Here is a 10,402-nt window from a genome sequence, read left to right as displayed (position 1 = left end):
AAGTAAGGGTTTTGGAATTTTGAAATCCTCAAGATTTTTACACTTGCTAAACTTTGGGTACAGCCTCGCCAATTGAGATACAAACTTCGAGTCAAGCACGTCCACACGGAGCTTTGCACCGTCTACCTCATCCACCCTCAAAAGATGCCTGCTGAACTTAATAAGGTCGTCCATTATCTGATAAAAACAATATTAACCAGTTAATCCACTTGCAAATGAAGTAGCTTCAATGAAAAGAAAAACAACCAACCAAATAAAGTAAATTTTACCTTAGACACCATCGGTTTCTTCCTATCAATTAGGTCAACTATATCTTTGCTTCCAATATAAAAATCGCCACCAAGACATATAGAAATGGCATAGTTAAATGGAAAATTGCAATATTAAGTTTTTATACCTAAAAGAGAAGTGATAAGGTAAATCAATAGTTGGTGGACCTACCTTGTCGCATTCAACTTCTTCATTGAGTTTTGGAAACGCTCCTATGGGTCCGATATGGTAGCGGCATCAGGAAAAATCGGCGATGGGTGGCCTAGCAGGTACTTAGTTTTCTTGTCAAAATGGTAGCGCGTGTCCAGTCTAGTCGACAGCGTCCTAAGTCTTTTTTTCCTCTGGACCCCCATCGGTTGTCCACCTAACACCCCCTCTTGGATGCTGCCAACAGTAAAAATTCCTTACCAGCCATTAACGGTGACGTTTGGGCCTACAACGTGTTATTAGTACAACGATTAAGTGGTTAAAAATTGGTGTACAACTAGGTAACGTCGTGTATAAAGAGGTAACGCCGTGTATAAAGAGGTAACGCAGTTAACACAAAGTTCATAGAGTTAACACCAACCTCATCATGTTGCCCGTCGTGTGTGGGTTCATTAACACCAAACTCGTCATGTAGTCCGTGGTGTGTGGGTTCATCAGAACAAACCTATTACCAAGGGGAAGGGTTTAAGCAAAAGTACAACGATCACAACTACCATTTGATAACAATACTGACCTCATCGTTAACACCATCCTTTATAGCCACATTGCCAGCCTAACCGAAGAATGTTAAAACAAAGTTAGTAATTTATGTTTCTTCGAACCACATTTTGCATATTCAATTTCACACATTAACATGGCCGTTAGCAGGAAGCATAAATATATATAGCGTTACCAAAAATTTTACAAAGTACTATACATTTCCAGATAAAGTCAACATACCTTGCCGTTTGGACCGCTTGGTAAGGTTTCAGAACCAACCTGGTGGACAAAGAAAAAGGGGGGTTAGCAGGTAACAGAGACATTTTGTTTATGTGCCAGCTTTAGTAACAAAACAAACCTCGCCGTTGACACCTGGATTGGTAGACACGCAGCCAGCCTAACCGAACAATGGTAAAAAAACGTTAGCAACCTCGAAAGTATAGTAGCATAGAACAACAAAACATTACCCCCGCCAAACTCACTACCGTTAACAGATAGCATGATTAGGACTTCACATGATCAATTTTTCACATTAACATGACCGTTAACAGATAGCACAAATATATATAGCGCTAACAGATTTTTTACGTCATAAAACATAACATACCTCGTCGTTTGGGCCGTCTGGTAAGGTTTCAGAACCAACCTGGTTCACAAACAAATGGGGGATTAGAGAAGGTGATGACAATATCAGGTATAAATACATAGTAACATACGCATTATTCCGTAACAAAAATATTTTGCGGTAACTAAGGTTACACCAAGCCATCATAAAATTATGATAAACACATCAAACCTCATTGTTTGGGTCTTCAAGTAAGGAATCAGAAGCACCCTCGGGCACAATTTAGAAGGGGGTAAGAGGAACTTAACCCGATATCAAGTAAAATGCAATTTGCCATGATAACAAATATAGTGATCACCAATGTGGATACAACTTTAAATTGCATTACAAACCTGGCAATCGTCTTTCTCCGGACAAGGAACACCTCTGTCCTGAGTCAATCATATAGCACATTAGCAATGGAGATATATAGTTAACTCCTTAGTTATCGTATGTTACATTTAGTTGGCTTCACAAGACAACAAGGTAGCCTCCATAACAGGTGATGGTGTTGCGCCAACAACATCCCTCTACACAGCATTTACAAAATAATAAATGCAGACCCAAACAAAAACCCCGACGGAACAAAACTATATAAAATATGGCAACACACTTACCGGTGACTCCATCCTGCGGTTACCCAGACCATCTCGGGCCTGCTCTGACTGGCTATAGTAAGCAGCTACCTCAGCAACAGAAATGGTCATCGTCGGGAACCCCCGGCCCAAATCGTCTCCAGAATGGTTGCCATAATTGTTCAAATTGTTGCCAACCGTAGGGGGCCACAGACCACCGTCCTCCTTGTCCATATCTTTAGAAGCATCAACACCAGTTTGGGGCATCCTCGACTCCGTGTTTACTTCAGCTTTGCCATCTTCGGCGGCAATGGTTGCGTACTTTTTAAACCAGCCAATAACACCTTGAATAATTCTAGCCTCCTGACTCGCTAGCTTCTCGTTGAGAAGCCGAGATATCACGTTTATGTCTACACCCCCTAGATGTGTGGCCTCGACATTGTTGGATGCCGACAGATTGGTGGGATTCAAATTAACCCCTCTCCCATGCTGGGCACCTCTCTGTGCACGCAGTGCTTTGCCCCTCACACCCTTCCTACTTTTTTTAGGAGCAATCTCAACGTCTGCTGGAATGCAGCCTCCACGAAACATATCGTTATTCAATTTGAAACCTTCTTCAGCCAACCTAACGATAGTATCTACTTTGGGATCTTCTTCATCATCCTTCCATGAAAGGTCTTCCTCCTCAGCATCGACAACACTCTCCGGTAATATGATGGGAGCAACATGAGCCTGTTCATAACACGTATACACAATGGGGTTAGCAGTTACAAATGTTGTTATGAAACAAAGCTGATATCAGGTTATGATAATATCAGACTATCATGTTATCAGTCGACGATGTTATCAGATATTGTTTCCATCAAGAAAACAATGCTCTACCCCCCACGTATCAAAAAGCTAAAATCTTAACGAGATACCATCATTATAAAAACGTTATCACATAATGCTGGTATCCAGATAAGCTACGGTATCTGCAACTAACCAATGTAGTTACCATGTATTGAGGTTATCAGACAATGTTCCGCAGAAAATGTCGTTATCGACCAATTTATTTAACACAGATACACTAAAATACTGATTGCTAATGTTGATCTCAAACAATGTTTCTATCGGCGTAAGTTGTTATCAGACTCGGATGGTTATAGAAAGTGTTCCGGTCACGCAAACAATAGACTAACCCCACAAAAACAAAAATAGAAATTCGGAAAAGCATAAGGGAATTAGCATATAACATCATTATTAGATAATGATGGTATCCGGTAAAACTATGATACAAACGGATAACCAAGATTATTACCATGTACTACCGTTATCATACAATGATCATCACAAAGGTTGCATCAGCCAATGTTTTTAACAGAGATAATAATCGTTATAATAAACTGATGAAATTGATAGTTATAGATAAACGAAACATAATGGGATTATCGGAACTAACCACGCATTTCGTATCTATTTCTTTGGCGTTACCAAGCATAAGCGGAACCGCCTGGCGTCGCGGGGCTTCATCTTCCTCCTCTGATTCAGAACACAAGGAATCATCTAATGCAGGTCCCTCTTGGATAGAAGGGGCTGCTTGCAAAACCAAGAGCTGGAGAGCATATAATAGACCTTGAACAGACACAGACGTCGTTGCCAGCTGGGGTAGATCTCTCTCTTTAATCAATGTCATCATCATCTCAAACGGCTTCCTCCCCCACGGATATGAAGTAAATGCCTCCAGGCTCTCAGCCATTTCAGCAAAACGAAGCCTCATACAACTATCCGTAACTGTTTTCTTCTTCAGCATGTTTATAACCCAATTCACGGTTACATCATCCTCGAGTCTGAATAGGGTGATGTAAAATGGGATTTGTTTTTCAGCGGTCCCTCTCCTCTTTTTCTTTTGAACGGTCGGGAACTTACCACATCGTAACCCTGTTACTAGTTTGAATTCGCGAAGGGAAAAGCGAATAGGCGTGCCTAAAAAAACAACCCAGATCTCGTTTGATTTCGAAACCGAGAGATGCATGCCCAGTAGAAACAATCCAAAAGTAGCCGACCAGCTTGGTCTGTTCGGGAAATCGAAAAGAGATCCAAGCGGGGAATCCCTAATTGTCTGAATCTCGTTCTGATCCAATGCATCTATGATAGCCATCAGTGTTTTAAACTTGAAGTACACATTAGCTCTCTCGACCAGTGGTTCTTCTCCTTGTGCAATCAATCGATCTCGTAACTCAACAACACCCATCTAAAACCTAAATAAAAAAACAAATAGACTTAGTCAAAAACGCAAACTTATATTGAATCGTCGGATTATAGACAACAGCGTTAAATACGAAAAACCGCTTACCAAAAAAACAGTACGGCCGGATCTGTTAATTTCCTCGACAATAAGCTGCTTGATTCTGCGATTTCTACTCGGTGAGTTTGTGAATAGATCTTGATAAGTAGGTTAAATGTAATATTACCCGATGATATATAACGAAACAAAACGCCATTTGGACTTTCACAACTGCAGGAAATCTTAAATGTTCTTTTTTAGTATATAACGCCAGCTATGACAACACAATCCCCCACATATCTATCACTTAAATCTTCTGACACCCAGAATCTAAAAATAAAAAATATCTTTTCATTTATCTCACATGCATGCGTAGTAGGGGTAAAAGGGTGATGAATATATGTACAGTACAAAGGGAACAGTATTTTTTGTGTCAGTTAATTATGAAGTCGTCTGATGATACAGATTGCAATTTCCCTTTTTTAAATATCATGTCATTCTTTTTTTCCACATAAATAATAAAATCTTTCTCCCCTCATGCACTCTCTCTCTCTTTCAGCTCTGTATTACTCTTTCTCTCTCTTCTCTTCCCTTAAGCTCACTCAGGTCTCTTCTCTTCCCTTATGCTCACTCAGGTTAAAACATCTGTTATTTTTTTTCTCTCTCTCTCTTCTCTCATATCTACTCATTTTGGAACTCTGCTATTATGTTTTGGAACATGCTATTTCTTCGAATTAAATGCAATATTAGTTAATTTATCTTTTCAACATGTTATTTTTTTTTTATAAAACGCTATTTTTATATATTGAACTTTATTTAGTTTAATATAACATATGAAATATAAATATTACATGTTATTTAAAAAAATCTTATGCATCATTCATTCTTTCTAATCTAACATTAAATCACAAGAGGGTAATTATGCATTTTCATTCCATAATAAACGTAGACCCAGTGGTATTTTCTTTCAAAAAATATTTTTGTGGTATTTTCTTCATTTCTTTCTACAATTATGGTATTAGCTAATATTACCCTAAAGAGAACATATATGATAAGGATTTGGCAAAAAAACAATCCATGTGATAAAAAAAACAAAAGAATTCATTTCAGTTATTTCTTTCGTAAACTCTTTTCTTTAAAATTGGGCTATCAATTTTGGAGTTTATTTTTCATTAGTGTTTGGATGACAAAAAAAAAAAAAAAAATAGTAAGTCTACAAATACAAAGAAGACAATAAACTAAACCATGGATTAGCCATGCAATATTAATGGAACTATGCCTTTGTAAGTGCAAGGAAATTTTAAATGTGCTTAGAACATCTCCAATATAGAAGGGGAATTGGCTTGAGCTTGGAAACCCAACAGTATAGAATTTGTGTTCAGTCTGAGAGAATCTCTCAAAAAGAGGAAAGTTGACTTGAGCTCAGTATAAAATTCATTTCTTAAAAGAAAGTGTTTATAATTAAAATAATATTGGGATACTATGAGAATTTCTTTGCTAGTCTTACATTTTTAACTAACATATAACTAGGCGGTAGGTGAATGTTACTTACTTTCTCAAGTTCACACGGCTGTTTATCCTTTTTATATAAACAAAATTTTGTACCGTATTTTTCGAACGTTATGGCAATTGATTAATGATTTTTTTGTCAAAGATAAGATTAGAAGGATATAATCTAATAAAGTGGTTAATTTTTCTTCATAGTATCGAATTAACTATTCGAAATGGGTCTTAAAGAACTCTTTTAATATTCACAAAAATACCACCACAAAAATTAGTTTATCCTTTTTATCTACCAAATAAATTTTTATATTTTAAGACCGTTATTGCAATTGACTAATGATTCTTTGTTAAAGTAGTAAGATAACCGAAAAAAATTAAAGAAGAGATGGTTAATTCTTTCACATAGTTTCAAATGAACTATTCGTCATTTCCAAATGGGTCTTAAAGAACTCTATACACATTCACATGTTATAAAGGATAAACAAAAGATAAAAACTTTATTTTTTAAAGATAAAAACTTTCCGAAGAAAGAAAAACCAATTGTCGTACGAAACGAAAAAGAAATAAAGGAAGAAACCTATCTTCTGGTCTTAGATACACTCGTACTTTGTACACACACATTTATAGAAAGATACAGACAAAGATTGAGATGATTCTTGATACAATACGCAAAGTGAAAGAGAAAATAAACTGAAAGCGAGAAAAGAAACTCCACTGTTGTTGGAAGATGTAAAAGAACCAAAGATTCTTAGATATTTTAGGACCACAATGCTGATATAATGACTTACGCTTCCCCAAACATATTAAAATAATAGTTATATGTTTTGTGTCAGTCTCAGTTAGCGAATTGTGTAGTGACTAGTGAGTACTGAGACTAAGCTCTAAATGTAGTTTCTTTATTTTTCTTCCAATTTTGTACTGAAAAGGTTTCCTTTCTAAGGGAGACAACCATATAGTGTTATGAATTTGGATGAATCTCAAGAAAACATAATTGAAAAAACGAGTATTTGAGGCTAATATCCTTTAGTCCTCCTTGTACTAAAAATTGGCCGCCTACTCGAAAAATCAGACGCCTAGTATACAATGATATAATCAGTACTGGATATAATTTTATTGTATAATCGATTTCCTCAGTAATAGCAGCCGCGCCTAACCAATTTTTCCCATTTTTACCAATATTCTTTTGGTTATTAGATTTGTTTTTTTACATAATTTAATAAAGGTTTGGTCCAATAACACAAATTCCAGTAACAATCCATTTTTTTAATGATTTTATGTGTAATCCTTGTTTCTGAACCTATAATCGAAACCAAAATACTAAACGAGACCAAACTGATCAAGACCTAATGACTATATTATTTATTGTGTATTTGTATGTAAAAAACACTAAATGCTAAAAATAATTAAAAAAAAATTGTTTCCTATTAAATGCTAAGCCCACCACAAATACCAGTTAGGGCATCATTAGAGGGGAAACAGTTTTGGGTGCTATTAAAGTAAAAATATTATGAAAATAATGTAAGATCATTAGTTTAGATCTTTTGTTAAGAAATTAGTTATTGGGAGAACATGTTTAAAATCATAAGATTTAATAATATAATAATCTTAAATATATTACATTTATAAAAACTTTAAAAATAACATTTAAATTTCAAACTTATAAAACTTTTACTAAAATTCAAAATACAATACCAAATTTTTATGTAACAAAAAAAACATTAAAGATAAAAAAGAAACATATTACTTAATTAAAGCACACAAATATTTTATTTAATTAATACATAGTTTAATGTCCAAATTTATTCCATATATTCTCAATCAGATCCTCTTTTGATTTGTGAAAAATTGTTTGCAAAAAATTGTATCCATTCACAGCTTGCCACGTCAGCTTAGAACTGAACGAAGATCAGTTCTACATCAAGAACTAAAAAAAGTGTTCTAAAGCACTATTCATTATTTTTCTAATTTTTTTGGGTTTAGAACACCAAGAGTGTTCTCCCTATAATAATGGCCTTAGGCCTAGCGTTATTTTGAATAGATAGATCCTAAGATTGTATAGTAATAGCATCATTTAAATTTTAAAAAGACACGGTCAACTAACCATTCCAAGAAAAAGAAAAAAAACCTCGGTCTCAGTTGGATTACTAGTGTTCACTCGAACAACGCTTCAATAAAAAAAATGGAACACGGTTTTGAGTCACTTTGTATGACATATAGCTTCTTAGTTGTTCATGTGTTTTCGGCAATATAGTTATTTGGCTTAACTATACAACTTGAACTTGGCATCACCGAAGATTAGTTTCAATATCTAGAGAAAACATGAACGTAAGAGCTATACGTTTTCATGAATGACAAAAAAGAAAAAGAAGTTAAAGGTGTCCATATCTTTCGATATTGTATCTTTTAGTCTTCCACTTAAATTACGTTCTTCGTACTCGATCCCACGACGAAAGAAAAATAAAGGTGAGAGATTGATTGAAGTTTTTAAAAACAATTTTGATGGACACATTTTATACGACCGGAGTGGTTTCTTGGATAGTAAGTTTATGGCAAGGAATCTCACGACACGAAGAAAAGAAAAAAAGTACGTTTCTTTTGTTGACCACATTTCGAAAGAAGATCTCGTACGTAAGATTGTTTCTTTGTCTATCTGTCTATGTCAGAGAAGGATGATATGAACATGGCGATGCCATGAGTTTGGGTTTACTTTGTAATAAGTTGAATTGAACCCAGATCTTGACCAATCTGTAAAAACCAATTTATGGTCGTTTTGTAGATTTTGACATATCCATTATAATACAAAAATATAGCAGACATGAAAATTCGAAGTGAATAAAAACACAATTGGTACAAACATGTACCAGCGTTTAGATTTTTGGTTTAAATTATTTTGCTTCCTCTTAAAAGTATTTGTTCATAAATCTGACATAAAAGTATTTTTCTTACTTTAATATTTTTCCCCCCAGCACTCTGCTATATAATTGAATCTATGAAAGAAATCTTTCCAAAAAGTTAAATATATTTTCTTAGGTCGATGCACACAACCATAGATATATACTGTTCTTCGTGGGTCTAGAGACTAACAGTTACAGATAAGGTTGTCCTTGGTCTTTGCCTAATATAATCAAATTTAGAAAGTTTTACATAAGAAATCATCATGAATCCACAAACCATCATCTGTTTTTTTTTTCTTTGTCCAAAAGATATATGATACATTTTAAATGATGTCACCATACATATATTTTAGTGTATGTTTTCTTTGTCCAAAAGATGATAACACTTTAAGTGATATCACCATATATATATGTTAAAATGTAAGTGTAAGTATTACTATTTCCTGGTTTTGTAGTTGGAAATTTGGAAATTGTTGTAATAAGAAACAAAACCCACACCACCTTACTCTGTCCCCATCACCAACATGACTCATGCATGATATGACCAACACCACTTATATTTGTTCTTCATTAACACTAATCTTCTTTTGTTTATGAATTTACTGCATTCTAAACGTCGTCGTTAAGGGCCGTATAATCAAAACCCTTGCAACAGAACTCCGGATATACACATACAAAGATACATAGACCGACTCAAACAATCCATAAATGAATCGTGTGAAAATGCTCTATTCAATGGGGATTATATCGTCCCTGAAGCAAGAGAAAGGGCTTTGAATTTGCATATTACTGATCACTTCCTTAAGCTCAGATGTTTCCTCTTTAAGCTGAGCATTCTCTTGAAGAACCTTGTCGTGAGACTCGGAGAGATTGTTAAGCTTATCAAGCAACTGATGATTCTCGATCCTCAACCACATCACTTGTGACCAAAGCTCGTCAAGGTGTCTCTGCTTCCTCATACGCGATCTCCTTGCGGATTCTCTGTTTGATATCATCCTTCTCTGCTTACGCTCGTTGATTATGTTGTTGTTCGTCTGGTGCTCTTCTGCTTCGTCTGAGGTCGAGTTGTTGCTGCTTAAGCTCATGGATTGTGGATTGTTTGTAGAGTTTTGGAATCCATAGAGGGGGTTCGAGTTTTGACAGTTGGATGGAAATGGCGTAGATATCGGGACACTCGAAGGATAGGGAGATGGTATGGAGGAGTTTAGGTAGTTATGAAGATTAAAAACGTCCGTTTGTGGCTGCATTTTGGAGTTGACTTGGGAAGAAAGTTAGGGCTTTTTAATTACTTGAGGAAAATAAATGTAGGTCAAGAGAAAATATGCAAGTTTTTTTTTTTTTTTGTCAAACAGCTTTATAAGTTCTGATGGAGTTTTTGGTGTGTGAAGAGAGAAGATGGTTTTATAGAGTCAGTGAGAGCAGTGGTCAGGGAATGGAGCCCACTTTCTGCAATTGGGTGAAGCAATAAAAAAGTTTCTAACATGAGAATTGAGTAAATATATTCACCTAGATCATGTCACATTAATCTATCTTATATCCATAATTGTCTTGATTTAAGCCAATTGATTAAAATATGTGACAAACGAAGGCAGGGGTCTAAAGT

General features: G+C 35.4%; 1 protein-coding gene across 1 annotated transcript; it reads right to left on the bottom strand.

Annotated features, from left to right (window-relative positions):
* LOC104780210 (basic leucine zipper 43-like) lies at positions 9,434-10,143 on the bottom strand. The gene has a single exon (XM_010504711.2). The coding sequence runs from the start codon at positions 10,044-10,046 to the stop codon at positions 9,528-9,530; it is 519 nt and encodes a 172-aa protein (XP_010503013.1). The 5' UTR covers positions 10,047-10,143; the 3' UTR covers positions 9,434-9,527.

Source organism: Camelina sativa, chromosome 4 (assembly GCF_000633955.1).
Source record: "Camelina sativa cultivar DH55 chromosome 4, Cs, whole genome shotgun sequence".
NCBI classification, from domain to species: Eukaryota; Viridiplantae; Streptophyta; class Magnoliopsida; order Brassicales; family Brassicaceae; genus Camelina; species Camelina sativa.
This window is presented reverse-complemented; position numbering and strand designations above follow the sequence as displayed.

Excerpts from the sequence above, each read along its gene's own strand:
- LOC104780210 (XM_010504711.2), bottom strand. The coding sequence starts at position 10,046 with ATGCAGCCACAAACGGACGTTTTTAATCTTCATAACTACCTAAACTCC.